This window comes from Capra hircus, chromosome 1 (assembly GCF_001704415.2).
Source record: "Capra hircus breed San Clemente chromosome 1, ASM170441v1, whole genome shotgun sequence".
Classification (NCBI taxonomy): domain Eukaryota; kingdom Metazoa; phylum Chordata; class Mammalia; order Artiodactyla; family Bovidae; genus Capra; species Capra hircus.
This window is the reverse complement of record NC_030808.1, coordinates 118736009-118752618: the sequence shown is the minus strand read 5'-3', so window position 1 is coordinate 118752618 and position 16610 is coordinate 118736009. Positions and strand designations below refer to the sequence as shown.

General features: G+C 45.3%; 1 protein-coding gene across 2 annotated transcripts in view; it reads left to right on the top strand.

Annotated features, from left to right (window-relative positions):
* GYG1 (glycogenin 1) overlaps window positions 1-16610 on the top strand; it is a 38309-nt gene that overhangs the window by 17881 nt on the left and 3818 nt on the right. For both annotated transcript variants that reach the window (XM_018049119.1, XM_018049124.1), the window contains exon 5: window positions 143-269. In XM_018049119.1, the coding sequence (XP_017904608.1) occupies window positions 143-269 (127 nt within the window). The remainder of the gene's footprint in view (window positions 1-142; window positions 270-16610) is intronic.

Sequence of the window (16610 nt, the reverse complement as noted above, 5' to 3'; positions counted from 1 at the left end):
CCAGCCTTGAAGCACAGCCAGGAAAAAAAAAAAAAAAAAACAACAGAATTAGTACCTGTTTGTAAAGGTCCAGTTATATATTCCTGTAAAATTATTGACCTGTCCTTGAAGTCCGTGACTGTAATTTGTTTGTTTCTTTCAGGCGGGGACCAGGGTTTACTGAACACGTTTTTTAGCAGCTGGGCAACAACAGATATCAGAAAACACCTGCCATTTATTTATAACCTAAGCAGCATTTCTATATACTCCTACCTCCCAGCATTTAAAGCGTAAGTGCAAAGGGTTTAACTGTGGTGTGGGATGGTGAGGGCACGGGGTGTGGTTCACATTTGGGGTGGGGGGTGCCTCAGTGTCATTCTTGGGGCAAAAACAGGTGGAGACTTTGAGGAAAGTCCTTTCTCTCGTAAGAAACTTGGCTGTGATGGGGAGGGGCCTTGCTGGTATTCATCACTTTACGTTTGGAGGAACCCAGAGGGCACTTTGCTGTCCGTGGGAAAAGGTTCCCATTGGTTCCTGGGATGCCAGGGCCTCTGATGAATCATCTGTCTGTCATGGTCAAGAACACTTCTGCCTTGTACAAGCTGTTGAGCCTCAGCTCTCTAAAATGAGTGTGTGAACAGCTCCCGTGGTTGTGGTGGGGATGACATAAGGTGTGTGGTGTCCTGGTCAAGGGCAGGGCCTGTGGAGCTGGCCTCCCTCACTTCCCATCCTGGAGAAGCCACTTCCTGGATGGTTACTAGTTACTGAACTCGCAGCCTAGTAGGAGTTGGGCTTGTTACTGAACACTCATCCTCAGTGTCCTCCAAAGGTTATTGTGAGCACTAAGGGAGGTGGCTCGGTCAGTCAAGAGTCTTCCTGCAATGCAGGAGACCAGGGTTTGATCCCTGGGCTGGGAGGATTCCCTGGAGAAGGAAATGGCAACCCACTACAGTATTCTTTGCCTGGGAAATCCCTTGGACAGAGGCGCATGGAAGGCTGCACAGCCCATGGGGTCACAAAGAGTCAGACATGGCTGAGCCACTAAACCTGCCTAAGGGAGGCAGTCATGTGAAGAGCTAAGGGAGGCTGGCCTCCCTTTGTTGCTGTGGTTCAGTCACCAAGTCGTGTCTGACTCTTTGTGACCTCATGGACTGCAGCACACAGAGTTCCCTATCCCTCATCAACTCCAAGAGTTTGCCCAAGTTCATGTCCAGTGAATCAGTGATACCATCTAACCATCTCATCCTCTGTTGACCCTTCTCCTCCTGCCCTCAATCTTTCCCAGCGTCAGGGTCTTTTCCAATGAGTCAGTTCTTCACATCAGGTGGCCAAGGTACTGGAGTTTCAGCTTCAGCATCAGTCCTTCCAATGAATATTCAGGACTGATCTCCTTAAGGATGGACTAGTTGGATCTCCTTGCAGTCCAAGGGACCCCTCAAGAGTCTTCTCCAACACCACAGTTCAAAAGCATCAGTTCTTCGGCCTCCCATAGCATTTAGTAATAGCAGGTGATTTGTCCTCTATCTGGGAGGTGGTCTAGCAATGCAGGCGGTCTCTCAGCCTGAGGAGCAGCATGTGTGTTCTCTTTCTGCCATTTCCCTGCAGTGTGGGGAAGGCTCTTGGCTTCAGTCCACCATATGTAAAAGGAGGAGGGAAGTAGTAACCTCCCTGGTCAGGCTGTTGGGATAAAGCAGTTCATATACATAAAGTGCTCGGTGGACATTTGCTGTTTTTGCACTGTGCTCATTTCACCCTGTTCCCTGTGTGTTTCTAATTCAGCAGCTAATACAGCCCAGTTAACAGTGCTTGTCTCGCAGTGAGGGCCTGGGGCCTTCCTTTAGCCTCTGACTCATGCGTGTGCAACCAAGATGATGATTCAGGCTTCTTGAGCAGAGGCCAAGCTGTCAGGTTGATCCTGAGACACAGCCGTGAGCAGCGACACTCTCTGCAGAGTTGGGCTAGGCTCGTGATCTCTACATCCCGCATGGGCATTCCTGAGTGAGCAGAAAACAAAGGGTCTTTCACTCCTTGTGTTTCATTATCCAAAGTCCCCTCTAGATATCTCGCCCCTAGGTATTGAGCATGCCTGGCTTTTTGAGGCGGAAATGTTTCCTTTTGTGTTCTTTTCTGGGTAAACTCTGTCAGTGTTACCCAGCTAAAGATTACAAGTATTTTGTGTTCTTTCCTCCCTAACTGTTCTCTTGGAGTGTGTGTCTCTGACATATTGCAGCCTCTTCCTTTCTAGAACAAAACAGACGGCCTCTCAAACATACCAACTGTGGTCTGAGTAAAGCAAACAGAACACAATTCACTGTCAAGGGATGACAAATAGCAGATGCATTATCTTTGCCTCTAGTCCTCAGCCTTGAGACGTACAAGCCTGTCTTGCTTGGAAGTGTGGACTTGATTTTCTCTAGTTTTGCGTTTAGTTTCAGATGTACAGCAAAGTGATTATTTTTTTCAGATTATATTCCAATAAAGGTTATTACAAGATATTGAGTATAATTCCCTGTGCTTTCCACTATATCCTTGTTGATCTTTTTGATGTATAGCAGTTTGTATCTGGTCATCGTAAATTCCTAACTTGCTCCTTCCCCTCCCTTTTCCCCTTTGGTAACCATAAGTTTGTTTACTATGTCTGTGAGTCTGCTTCTGTTTTGGATATAAATTCATTTGTATAATTTTTAGATTCTATGTGTGAGTGATAACATAGAATATCTGTTTTTGTCTGACTTACTTCACTAAGTATAATATTTTCTTTGTGCCTGATTCTTTGTAACCCTTACTGCCTCATAACTAAGTGTTCCTACAAACCATGGGCACTTTGTGGTGGTTCACTCAGTCGTGTCTGACTCTGCAACCCCAAGGACTGCAGCACACTGGGCTTCCCTATCCTTCACTGTCTCTCAGAGTTTGCTAAAATGCATGTCCACTGAGTCAATAATGCCATCCAACCATCTCATCCTCTGTCATCCCCTTCTCCTCTTGCCTTCTATCTTTCCCAGCATCAGGGTCTTTTCCAGTGAGCCGGCTCTTCGAATCAGGTGGCCAAAGTATTAGAGCTTCAGCATCAGCATCAGTCCTTCCAATGAGTATTCAGGGTTGCTTTTCTTTAGGAGTGACTGGTTTGATCTTGCTGTCCAAGGGGCTCTCAAGAGTCTTCTTCAGCACTACAGTTTGAAAGCCCGCTAGAACTAAATTGCTCCATAAGAGGGCAGTTGCTTAATTTAATTGACTAGCTTCAGCTGAGCAAGCAAAGGTGAGCGTGCAAAAGAGACTCATTAGTGGTGTGAGCAGTTCTGCGCCCCTTTCCACTCAAGTCTGCTCGTCGAGCTTGTATCCTGAGATGACTGTACTGGGGAAACATGAATTTGACATCCTCCCAATTGGACTCGGTTCCCATATCATGTTGATGCAGAGTTTAAAGATTCATATTTTTCATGTAACATGGCCTTATTTCCACTATGGTTCATTCAGAGCGTCCCTCTGATTTTCATTTTCCTACCAATGTTGTACTTACTGTCCCTTTAGTGATAAGCCTGGTTTGCACAGACACTGCTTGCATTCATTTTATTTTGACGAAGAACAAAAAGCAGGTAGAGCTGAGTTAAGTTATTTGGGGAGAAAATAGACTTACTTGCTGGAATCTTGGCTGCCTCTCTCAGAATCCCAGTGGTTTTTATATCTTCTAAATGAATTTCCCAGCACAACAGTTTGGGATCTAAATTACCAAAATGGTTAGGATGATTTCTTCTTCCTCACTCTAGAAATGAGTGCTAATTTTGGACATCTGCTTGGTGTATTGCCATAACCGTAGTGTAGATGACGCACTGGGAGGTTAGGAGCAGGCCCATCACTAGCTCGCCGTCAGCTGGCATGTGACCTGATGGGAGTTAACACTGCCTCCATGCTGCTCTCCCTGGGGGGTGTCGGCTCCACAGTTTGGTAACGAGGCTTCTCAGAGAGATGCCTTGCCTTTCCCCATTGCTAGTTATTTAGGGATGTGGAAACCAGATCACAGAACTCATTTTCCCTTCCCTTTGCCAGAAAATTCTTTTGTTTTGTTTTGCAGATATCCGTCTCCAGAGACATTTTTCCTTACGTTTTTGTTACAACTGGGAAGGGCTAAAAAGGCAGGCAGTTACATTTTCTCTTTTGTTTTAAGTTAATATAAAATTGTGGCCCAAATCTTTGAAGCTTCCCTGGTAGCTCAGTGGTAAAGAATCCGCCTGCCAATCCAGGAGATGTGGGTTTGATCCCTGGAGAAGGAAATGGCAACCTACTCTAGTATTCTTGCCTGGAAAATCCCATGGAGCCTGGTGGGCTGTGAGTCCATGGGATTGCAAAGAGTCTGATACAACTTAGCAACTAAACAACAACACAGACAGTCCTGAACTCTTGGGCTGCCATCTCTACCGGACCAAGAACCCTGTGCACAGCTGGGAACTCAGAGTGAATTCAAAGCCCCACTGCTGGGCTGAGGATGACCTTGCTGGCCTCCAGGACCGGGTGGCTCTGTGGTGTGCTGGCCTTCCCCAGGACAGCACAGGTGGTGGCAGGTGGAATGAAACTAAGGAATGGTTTAGAGGCTTCATGGAAGAAGTCAAGAATTTGGCTCACCACTCCTAGCAACTGTGTGCCTTGAGAATGCCAAGACAGTATTTAGATGCCCCAGAATCTCACCACCTTGGATATCTTACAGCAGTGTAGCCTTTGCTCTTACATGAAGTTTCTGCAAAAGGACGACCTGACATGAATCAAAATTAACATGAATTTGAGCCACAGGGGTAGCATATCTAAAGCCTTTCTCTGCAAACTGTTTGGACAGAACAAAGCACAAAGGAAGCAGATGTACTAGTTTTACCACTTTGAATGGATTCTCAAACGTAGCTTCTGAAAAACCAAATTAATAGTATTTTCTATAACAGAAGATCCTGTTTAATACCGCATAACTTGAGAACCAAAATGCTTGGCTTAGAATTTTTCAATTAATTTGTAATATATGTGTTGAAAAACAAGCTCATAAATGTATTTCTTAATGAAATAATATTTCTGAAAGTGCCTCACATAATGTTTGGGAAATAGCAGGCTCCTAGTTAATATTCGTTTCTTTATGTTTTCTCCATCTGGAGGGCCTGTTTTATCCATATAGCATAGATTTTGGCTTGTACATAATACTGGGCGAAATCTCGTTAGTCTTTTTAAAATCAGCCATTTAGTTCCATTTTTACTTTCTGTTAAATCCACTGACTAAAAGCTGTTAATGTTATATTATGCTATATAAAATTGGCCTAAAGCAAAGATAAAGAACCCTATGGTATTGCTTCAAACTGCCATACATATTAATTGGTCGAATTGATTGACTAAAAAACTCGATTTGTCAAATAATTTCCAATTTAACTTACCCTTTTACTTGAGTTTAAATATGATCTAAGACCTGGCCTAGTGATCTAATCTCAGAAACTAGATCTACAGACCCAAAGTATTTCTTTCCATTAGTTTGCTGCTTTAGATGTTTCAGAGGATGTTCATATCCATTATTTCCTTCCCAGAAATGTAGCTTATTCAGTAAAACCTCTTCAAGCCTCTTTAGAGTCAGTATTTTCTGAAAGTGAAACTGAACCTTTGGTGTCCTCATTTCGGTTGTATACGCATATTTCTGATGTGGTTGTTTTTCCTTGATCCCTAAGAGACCCCTGGTTCCAGTTCTGCCTGGAACTGTTGTCATTGAAGATACAGACCATCTGTGTTCATTTCTTTCCACACTCCTCCATCTTCACCTAAAACCCTGAGGAGCTGTAGTTGGTATGGCTCTTATTTTTTCATCCATTTGTTGTCTTCTTACTGATTATCGAGCATGGAGCATATGGAGGGTGCCTGCCTTCTGCTCACAGAGGACCGGAAGAATGAATGAGGGCACCGTAATCTAATCAACCTGGCAAATGCTTAAGCATGCAGAGATTCCTGTACATCCCATGGTACAGTCCAGCATGGTTTGAGTGTTGGGGAGTCAAGTCTGTGGTTCCACGGACATCTTCTTTCTCCTTTCTGGATGTCAGGGTGCCTGCTGGGCCCCAGGTGCCCCATGTCTCAGCACAGCCATTGGGTCGTTCTGACTTCACCTCTGAGTGCCTGTCAGATGGTCTGTCCTCAGATCTTACTGCTGTGGCCCATTCTGCTACCTGGGTCCTCATCACAAAGCAGGAAGCTTCCAGAACGGTCCCATTGCAGCCTTCAGAGACTGCTCTGACAGTAGGCACAAAAGGGTCTGAGGAATAACGTCTCATGGGCCGGACTCTGGCTGAGAAATGCCATCTCACAGGAGAGGGAGCTCATGGGAGGGGAAGAACATGGGGACTGAGTGGAAGATTCAGGCTTCTCAGCGGTCTCAAGCTGGTGGGCTATAGACTGTATTTGTCCCACAGATATGTTTTGTCTTTCTAACATAATTTTATTTTTAAAAATTCTCTCAGTTATTAATGCTTAAAATTAGGGAATTTCACATGAATTGCAAATTTCTAAGTCCTTAAAAAAAAGTCAGATCTTTAGCAGGATGTGGAAGAAGAATGTCAAAGATATTGTTACCAGCGTGGGACCTAAGCAGCTGGAACAGAGGAACTGCCATTTCCCAAGATGGGAAAGACTGTGAGCAAAGTCAGTTATTAGGAGCAGGGACTGACCAGAGATGTATCTGGTGTGTTAAGTTTTGAGGCAAATATTAAACATCCTAGTGAAAATGTGGAAGAGGTGAGTAGGTACAGGAGTTGGGAGTTCAGGAGAGAGGTCGGGTAAGACATTGCCACAGGAGTGTCAGCATATAAGTGATATTTATAGCTGGGAGACAAGATGATATCAGCAAGAGAGTAGTTATGATACAGAAGAGTCCTTGATACCGAGCCCCAAGACGGGAAAATGTGGAGCAACAGGAACAAGAGACCGAGACCAGCAAGGCAGGAGAAAACCCTGCAAAGTGAGGTTTTGCACAAGCCAAACAAAGAAAACATTTCAGGAGAGGGGCAGTGATCCATCCATGTCAGGTGCTGTGGTAAGCAAGGTCAGAGGACCACTGAGAAGTGGTCCTGGACCTAGAACGTGGGGTCACCGGTGACTTTGGCAGGAACACGCCTGGTGGAGGGTGGAGGAGAAAACCTTATCACAGCAGAGCCAAGGGAAGGGAGAATTGGAACCCTTCTGAAGCATTTAATTAAAAGAGAGAAGAGAAAGGGACTCCTAATTGGATGGGAATGTTGGACCAAGAGACAGTGGTGGTGGTGGTTTTTTAAGATGGAAGCAGTTACAGCATGTTTGTGTGTTGATGGAAATGATCCAGGAGGGAGAGAGAGCACTGAAAAACCTGGAGGGAGACTTGCTGAGTGATGCCCTTGAGTAGGTGAAAAGGAATGTATCTGAGTGCACAAGTGGAGAGGTTGGCTTCAGACAAGGGGAGGACAGTTGCGTGGGCACGGATGCAGGTGGGTGGCTGTGTTTTTTTGATCGAGTGAATGAATGAGCAGTCAGCCAAAAGAGGCTGAGAGTGACACACTACCCCCAGGAGTCTCCTAGTGACCTTACCTCATGGGGCTCTCCCTGCTGCTTTCTGAAGAGCAGCCAACCAGGTAGGTGGCGGAGTTGACAAGGTCCAAGTTGAGGTTGTTTTTTTTTTAAATATTTGTTTGTTTATGGCTGCACTGGGTCTTCATTGCTGCGTGAGGTCTTGCTCTAGATTCAGTGAGCGGGAGCTGTTCTTCACTGTGGCGTGTGGGCTTCTCTTGTGGAGCACAGGCTCTAGGGTGCAGCGGGCTCAGTAGCTGCAGTGCTTGGGCTCAGTTGCTCCGCAGCATGTGGGGTCTTCAGGTATGGAACCTGTGTCCCCTGCATTGGCAGGTAGATTCTTAGCCCCTAAACCACCAGGGAAGTCCCAGGTTGAGCTTATTAAAGTCTGGGTTTGAGTACTGATGTTGTTGGCATTTCCAGGGCACAATTGGGAGGGTTATTTAATTTAGCTTGAAAGGCAAAGAAAGATTGGGTGGGTCCCTGGAGGCTGCAGTTGTTTGTTGCTGGGTAGCAACTGTCTTCTGGTGATGGGAAAAGCATTCACCCCATGACCCCCCCTCACCAGCTCCACTCTCTGCATGACCAGCCCACCCCATGGGCACTTGGCTTTGTAACTCTTGATCTAGATTGTGAGTGGGTAAGAGGAGGAAATTTTTGGTGAGAGAGGAGAGGTGGCTGATCGACTATGGGAATCGGTTTGGGTTTGTGTGTGAGAGGGAACCCAGGAAGATACGAAAGTAAGTAGCCACAGACCAGAGAGCATGAGTCACTGAAATGGTCCAAGGATGACTGGCACAGCGGCCACGTTTCCTAGGGAAGGATTGGGCTGGCAGTGCTGCGTGTCTCTTCTTGGAACCTGCGTGAACACTGCAGGCAAAGAGCTTCATGAGAATTGAAATTGCTCTTGTGTGCACCCGTCATGGGTTAGTTCCCATTCTGCTCTGACCAGTCCTGTCGTCTCATCCACACCTTACCGGCTGCATTTCTCAACTGCTAAACTGGTCGTGAAAATTCTATCTGATCTTTTGGTAACACCAGGTCACAGGGATTATTTTAACGGCTAACCTAAGCAGTATTATTGCTGGATTGGGTTCAAACTATGTCTTGTGATCTGGACGTCACTTTTGAGATTCTATCAAGTTAAAATTAGAACACTTATTTTAAGAGATGTGTGCAAGCTGAGACAAATCCCCAGTAGTGGGTCAGAATGAATGGCTCTCAGTAATTTAGAGACAATTGTGATATGTACCCAGTTTTTTTTTTCCTGGCTGGTAAAATTTGGTGGATAAATCGGGCAGTGAGTCAGTGATTCTTCTGGTTATCCTTGCACTGAACCGAGGTCAGTTGAACTTGATCTTCTGATATCAGCATGTCCCCTTCTTGTTCACTGCCTACTTTGCTTTTGACTAAAAAGCGACCTAAATTCTGACTGTCGTACCTCTTTGGCCTTTGGTAAGGGAGAGAGATACCACTAGAAAAATACTCTGGGTTTCTCTTCTCTAAGAAACACTCCTCCTCCAAATTTGCATTTAAGCTAAATTGTTCTTTTAAGCAGAAGTAATTTTCCCTTTTCTTATGACCTGTGCGCACTCTTATTTCATTTCACATGGTTATTTTGGACTTTTTATAAATGGCTGAAGAGTAAGTTGGTTAAAATAATAGAAAATAATTTTTAAAAACATTCCTCAGGGAACATGATTGTGACAAACATAATTACATGAAATCCATATCTAGATGAATGGAAATTCCAGATTCAAAAACTGAGACCTTTTGCTCATCTCTTTTGCGAACAGACTGTTTTATCATGAAAGTTAATAGAGCAGGCCGTTCAGGCTACTGTGTTTTGTAATTAAATACCATTCTGTTTGTGCAGTGAGACCATAGTTACATAAACTATGTAACTGACAAACCTCCATATGTGGTGGTCAGGGTTAGGCCTAATGAGGCCGCCCCTTTCGTGGAGCCCAGGGCAGCCTCAGGTCATCTCCAGGAACATCCTTTGGGTGACTACGTTTTGCATAACTGCTGAGTCTGTCTTCACTTCCTCCCACCTTTTTGTCTGAGCCCCATGATTCCCACTCAGCAGCTGCATCTCTCCCCACCCTCAAAGGGCCCAGGGCAAAACCTTAAGTGACTCACCAGGCCTGTTCTTCTCATAAAGCATCCTTGCTCTGAAACTTGTTTTTCTCCCATCCCTTTTCATTCCCACAGATCTGTCAGGTGGCACTGAGGTTAAAGTAATACCTCAGCACCTAAAAAACAAGTTCTGATTCCTGACTGTGCAGAAATAGGGCTGACTGTAGTATGAACCTGTGACATCAGAAGCGTCCACACCATGGGCTATAAGCCCAGCATCTTCCTCTCTCACGTATCTCTCTGCTGTCACCTTCTGAATCCTCGTGAACTCTTCCCAGTCTGCCCCCCAGTACCCTAGACCCAGTCATTTTTTTTTTCCAAGACACACCTCATATTGGGCATTTTGTGGCTTGTTTTGTTGCTGGAATTTGCATCGCTGTTGGGGGGGTATGTCACACTGGGCAGCCTACCACAGTTCTGTTCTGCTCACCTCTTGACTCAGCCCCCCCCCCCGCCTCCGCTTACCAGCACCCAAGGGATTCCTCACCTTTGAGCAGGAAGAGCAGTTCACCCCACATTTAGGACCCTTTAAGATCTCAGTTTCTACCTCTAACAGACTTATCAAGAACTCTCTTAAAACCAACACCGCTCTGTCTAGGAAAGGACCCTCTAGTGAATAGAATTTTTCACATTGTTAGGGTGGAATGTGAAGTCTTTGAGAAAAGAAGTCCTTCTCCTGGCCACAGAAGGCAATGGTGACTTAGCATTAAAGAAACACTCAGGCACCATGGATTCATGAAGGAAGAGCCCAGGCCTGAACCACAGTGAAATGCAGGGTATGGACCATCCCCAGTGGCATTCCTATTGACTAGGAGAAGGCCAAGGGCCACGTGGGCAGGAATCTAACAGGCATGAGCCGGGTGTCCAGGGAGATGGCAGAGGCCTCTGAGCCACCTCGGGGCACAGGCAGAGCCAAGGTACGCTTCTGCCTGCCACAGACAGTGGGCAGTCCTGTGGGTAGGGGGGTTTGCTGCTTCGCGGTGGCATTCTGCTATAGATGAGACCATTGTGCCTTCCTCTGCATGTGCTCTGGTGGCCCAGTTCATGGAGTGAGGTGCTGGGAAGGCCCCTAGACACTGTCAAGCAGAGTCCACTTGAGAGTCCCTAAGAAGCACCAACCATTTCTTGCTCTTTTTTCCCCTTTCCCCCTAAACTTTGTGCAGACTGCACCCTTCTGAGAACAGTTTTCAGACAGTGCTAAGTTGCTTGCTCTCTAGCTTTCTTTCCTGTTAATTACTTCCTGCTGCTATGTCCTTGACTATATTGGGGATATTTCCAGGGTTCATTTCCAGCTTTGATATTGACTGTCTCTTGTGTTAGTTGCTCAGTCATGTCTGACTCTTTGCAATCCCATGGACTGTAGCCCGCCAGGCTTCTCTGTCCATGGAATTCTCCAGGCAAGAATACTTGAGTGGGTACGCATTCCCTTCTCTAGGGGATCTTCCTGAGCTTGGGATCAGTCATGGGTCTTTTGCATTGCCGGCAGATCCTTTACCATCTGCGCCACCAGGGAAGCCCGACTGTCTGTAGGCAAGGGGTTAATCTGTGGAGTGATACTCTGAGATTATGTCCTTAATAATTCTGGGACTGTCTTACAGCCTGGCTGTGGTGGAAAACCTTGGCTCTGGAGCCAGACTGCTTTGCTGAAATCCTAGTCCTGTTATTCACCAGCCGCATGATTCTAGACAAGTTAGTTAATTTCTTCCTACCATGGTTTCCTCACAAAGTTGTTTTGGAAATTAACTGAGGTAAACCAGGCAAATGTTAACAGTGCTTGGCACATGTGAGTACTCAATGTGCACACTCAGTCACTTAGGTATGTCCAACTCTTTGCGACCCCATGGACGGTAGCCTGCCAGGCTCCTCTGCCCGTGGAATTTTCCAGGTAATACTCAAGGGAGTTGCCATTTCCTCTTCCAGGGGATCTTCCTGACCCAGGGATTGAACTTGCATCTCCTGAATTGGCAGGTGGATTCTTTACCACTGAGCCATCTAGGAAGCCCTGATAGAGGTTAGCTATTCTGATTACTATCGCTTAAGCATGTGTGAACTATGAGGAGAGTGGGCTGGAAAGGAATAAAGTTCATGCTGTATTCGTGTTTTAGTATTATTTTTCTTAGAGTTGCTGTCTCTCATGTAATGACTGTACATGACATTGAAATTAGGCTCAGCAGATCATGGGTTGAGATATTGGTTGATTAATAAAGGAGAAGCCGATAAGTGCTATTGCTTCAGGCAGGGAAGTCGGGGCAAGAGGGGTGGATATCAGAGGAGGTGGGAGGGGCCCCCCTCCCACGTGTGCTCTATTCTGGTTTAGGCTTAAGTGTTCCGCTAGGCTGAGGCAGTGCCTGTTGTCCCTGCCTGGCCCCCGCTGCCCCAGAACACAAGTATCAGGTCTCTGGGATGGGTTGCCCCCTCATCATTAGAACATTTGTTGAAGACACTTCACTTAATCCTGCTCATCTTTCTCAGGCCTTGACTGAGCCTCTTCCGAAAATCCCCACCTGCAGTAATTGCTTTGGAATGTCCATAGCACTTAATGTCAGCACTGCCCTGCTGGCTCTGCTATGTTGCCTGCTTGTGCTATTGTTTCTTATTTTTATGTGGATGACTCATCTCCATGTTTGGATAAAGGCTCTTGAGGCTGCACACTGACCATAGTAATGGTGCCTTACATGGAACTGTTGGTTATTTAATTGATCACCCTGGTGGTGGTTTAGTTGCTAAGTCATATCTGACTCTTGCGACCCCATGGACTGTAGCCTGCCAGGTTCCTCTGCTCATAGGATTCTCCAGGCAAGAATACTAGAGTGAGTTTCCATTTTCTTCTCCAGGGGATCTTCCAACACAGGGATCGAACCCAGGTCTCTTGCATTGAAGGCAGATTCATTACCTGCTGAGCTATGAGGGAAGCCTGTCTATGCACAAATTTGAGCATTATGATTTATCCCTTCGAGAATAACATTGAGAGTTCTTGTGTGTGATGTGCCCAAGTATGTGCATGCATGTAAAATATACCACATGTATAAAATAAAGAGTATGCTTGGGAATATCAAGGATCCATCATCAGAAGAAATGCCTTGAGGGGAGACAGTTATCCTTAGGAGGAATTAGACAGTAGGCTCTCTTGTTGTGCTTGGTTTTGGAGTAGCAGCATGATAGGATGGTAAGAACTTAGGCTTAAGAGAGGGACAAGACCCCATCACTGCCACTAAATAGCTGTATGACTCTAGACAACTCAGCTCTATGACCCTCCATTTAACACATTAGTAAAAATCTACCTGGCAGGACTATTATTATTCCCAAATGTGTCCTGAAAGAATTTGGACCCCAAACATAGTAAAATGTCAGATGATGTTGTTCAGTTGCTCAGTCGTGTCCAAGTCTTTGTGACCCCATGGACTGCAGCACCCTAGGCTTCCCTGTCCTTCACCATCTCCTGGAATTTGCTTGATACCATCCAACCATCTCATCGTTTGTCATCCCCTTCTCCTCCTGCCTTCAATCTTTCCCAGCATCAGGGTCTTTTCAAATGAGTCAGCTGTTCGCATCAGGTGGTCAAAGTATTGGACTTCCAGCATCAGTCCTTATAATGAATCTTCAGGACTGTTTTCCTTTAGGATTGACTGGCTGGATCTCCTTGCAATTCAAGGGACTCTCAAGAGTCTCCAACACCACAGCTCAGAAGCATCAGTTCTTTGGTGCTCAGCCTTCTTTATGATCCAACTCTCACATCATGACATGACTACTGGAAAAACAATAGCTTTGACTAGATGGACCTTTGTCAGCAAAATGTCAGATAATGAAAGCTATGTAACAGGTCTCTGACATTAAAAACAAAACAAAAAACCTTTAGGAGATAAGAAAGGTTACATGAATAGAGTTTGCATTGTTTTGATCTGCCCATCATGCTCAAGTACTTCGGCTGCCTGTAGGATAACTCCACTAAAATCTGACACTTGAACCCAACACCCAAAGATCTGTCCCATGTTACCTTTCCCTATCAGAGCTTCCTGAAAGTGAAAGTCACTCAGTCATGTCAAACTCTTTGCGACCCCATGGACTATGCAATCCATGGAATTCTCCAGGCCAGATTACTGGCGTGAGTAGCCTTTCCCTTCTCCAGGGCATCTTCCCAACCCAGGAATCTAACCCAGGTCTCCCACATTGCAGGTGGATTCTTTACCAACAGAGCCACCAGGGAAGCCCTCAGAATTTCCTCAGTTCAGTTCAGTCGCTCAGTCATGTCCGACTCTCTGCGACCCCATGAATCGCAGCACGCCAGGCCTCCCTGTCCATCACCAACTCCCGGAGTTCACTCAGACTCATGTCCGTCGAGTCGGTGATGCCATCTAGCCGTCTCATCCTCTGCCGTCCCGTCCCCTTCTCCTCCTGCCCTCAATCCCTCCCGGCATCAGAGTCTTTTCCAATGAGTCAACTCTTCGCATGAGGTGGCCAAAGTACTGGAGTTTCAGCTTTAGCATCATTCCTTCCAAAGAAATCCCAGGGCTGATCTCCTTCGGAATGGACTGGTTGGATCTCCTTGCAGTCCAAGGGACGCTCAAGAGTCTTCTCCAACACCACAGTTCAAAAGCATCAATTCTTCGGTGCTCAGCTTTCTTGACAGTCCAACTCTCACATCCATACATGACCACTGGAAAAACCATAGCCTTGACTAGACAGACCTTAATCAGCAAAGTAATGTCTCTGCTTTTGAATGTGCTATCTAGGTTGGTCGTAACTTTCCTTCCAGGGAGTAAGCTTCTGTTAATTTCATGGCTGCAGTCACCATCTGCAGTGATTTTGGAGCCCCCCAAAATAAAGTCTGACATTGTTTCCACTGTTTCCCCATCTATTTCCCATGAAGTGATGGGACCAGATGCCATGATCTTCGTTTTCTGATTGTTGAGCTTTAAGCCAACTTTTTCACTCTCCTCTTTCACTTTCATCAAGAGGCTTTTTAGTTCTTCTTCACTTTCTGCCATAAGGGTGGTGTCATCTGCATATCTGAGGTTATTGATATTTCTCCCAGCAATTTTGATTCCAGATTGTGCTTCTTCCAGCCCAGCATTTCTCATGATGTACTCTGCATATAAGTTAAATAAGCAGAGTGACAATATACAGCCTTGACGTACTGCTTTTCCTATTTGGAACCAGTCTGTTGTTCCATGTCCAGTTCTAACTGTTGCTTCCTGACCTGCATACTGGTTTCCTGCTTGTGTCTAATTGGAGGACACTCAGTCTGGCATACACATGCTATGCGGCCCCTGCCTAGAAGACCTGTATTAGCACCTGCTACCCAATGCCTGTCTGCTGTACAGGTTTTTAAGTCATATCCTCTATCTCATCATCACCTGCCTCACTGACCTTAGCTGTCAGTGACCTCTTTGCCTCTGAACTCCTAGGGTACTTGCCATTCCCATCTTCCTTTTGGCACTTGTATTCACCTTTATCATTATTTTGTTTTACATATATATAGATTATATACATAGGACAGACAGAATAGGACAATTCTTAACTCTTACTTTTCTTATATTATGATATATAGTGTGTGTGTATTGTGAAATATAGTATATACACAAGAGGATATACAGAAATGTTCAGTTTTAAGAGACATCCACCACCCAAGTTCAGAAGTGGAGTAAAACCAGCATCTTAGAAGCCCCTTTTTGTCTCTTTCCTATCACGGTTTCCTCTCTCTTCTCAAGATAACCAATATCATGAAATTTATATTGATTATGGTTTTCTGCTCTTTAAACAGTACTTTTTTTTGTTTGTCCTTATGTAAGTAGATTCATATGTATGTATCCATATTTACATACATATGAATACATACATGTAGTCATATTTCTATTTGAATTTGTATAGTTTGTTCATATTTTTAAAAATCAGTCATCTATTGGCTACAGGATGTGTATAGCTACAGTTCATTTGTTTTGGTTGCTGTATTGTATTCTGTGATGTCAGTATACCAGAAGTTGTCCTTAAAAAAAAACTGAATGGATAAGTAACCGTCAAATTTCAGTGACATTCAACAGTCAGCAATGTATTTCTTGCTCATATAGTGACTAGATTGGGACAGCTCTGATTGTCTCAGCTGAGTTAGGAGCCAGGCCTCAGGTTTGAGCCACATCTGTTGCGATCGTCTCATTCTTCTGGAACATTCTTCTGCTGGCAGAAGTTGTAGCTTCTCAGGGAGGCTGAACAGAAACAAGCAATGCTTCTAGAAGGCACATTGTCCCTTCTGCCCACATTTCATCAGTGAAAGCAAATCATGCAAACACACCAATATCAGGGAGGCAGGAAAGAGACTGGGCAAAAAAGTGAACGTCTGCAGAACAGTAAACTAACCTGATGTGTGGCCATTCTGGTTGTTTCCAGTTAATGACTATTTCAGGCAGTGCTGTGGCTGTGAACATTTTGATTATGTCTCCTGTTGTGCACATGTAGGTGTTTCTCTAGGGTTCATGCCTAGGAGGTGAGCTTCCTTCTGGGTTGTAAAGCATGAGCATTTTCCGCTTTACCAGGTAATATCAAATGGTCTTCCAAGTGCTTGTACCTTTTCTATCCTTGCATGTGTGCTCAGCCGTTTCAGTTGTGCTGACTCTGTGCAACCCATGGACTGTAGCCCACCAGGCTCCTCTGTTCGTGGGATTCTCCAGGCAAGAATACTGGAGTGGGTTGCCACGCCCTCCTCCAGGGGATTTTCCCAACCCAGGTATTGAACCCACATCTCCTGCGTCTCCTGCATTGCAGGCAGATTCTTTACCACTGAGCCACCGGCTCTATCCTTGGTGGATTGGTATTTGGTTCTTACACTGATCCACTGTTACTTAGGGGTTTTTGTGTATATTTAACATACAATTGAGGACTTACCCGGTGGCTCAGTGGTAGAGAATCTACCTAGAGTAAGAGCTGCAGGAGACTGGGTTCAGTCGCTG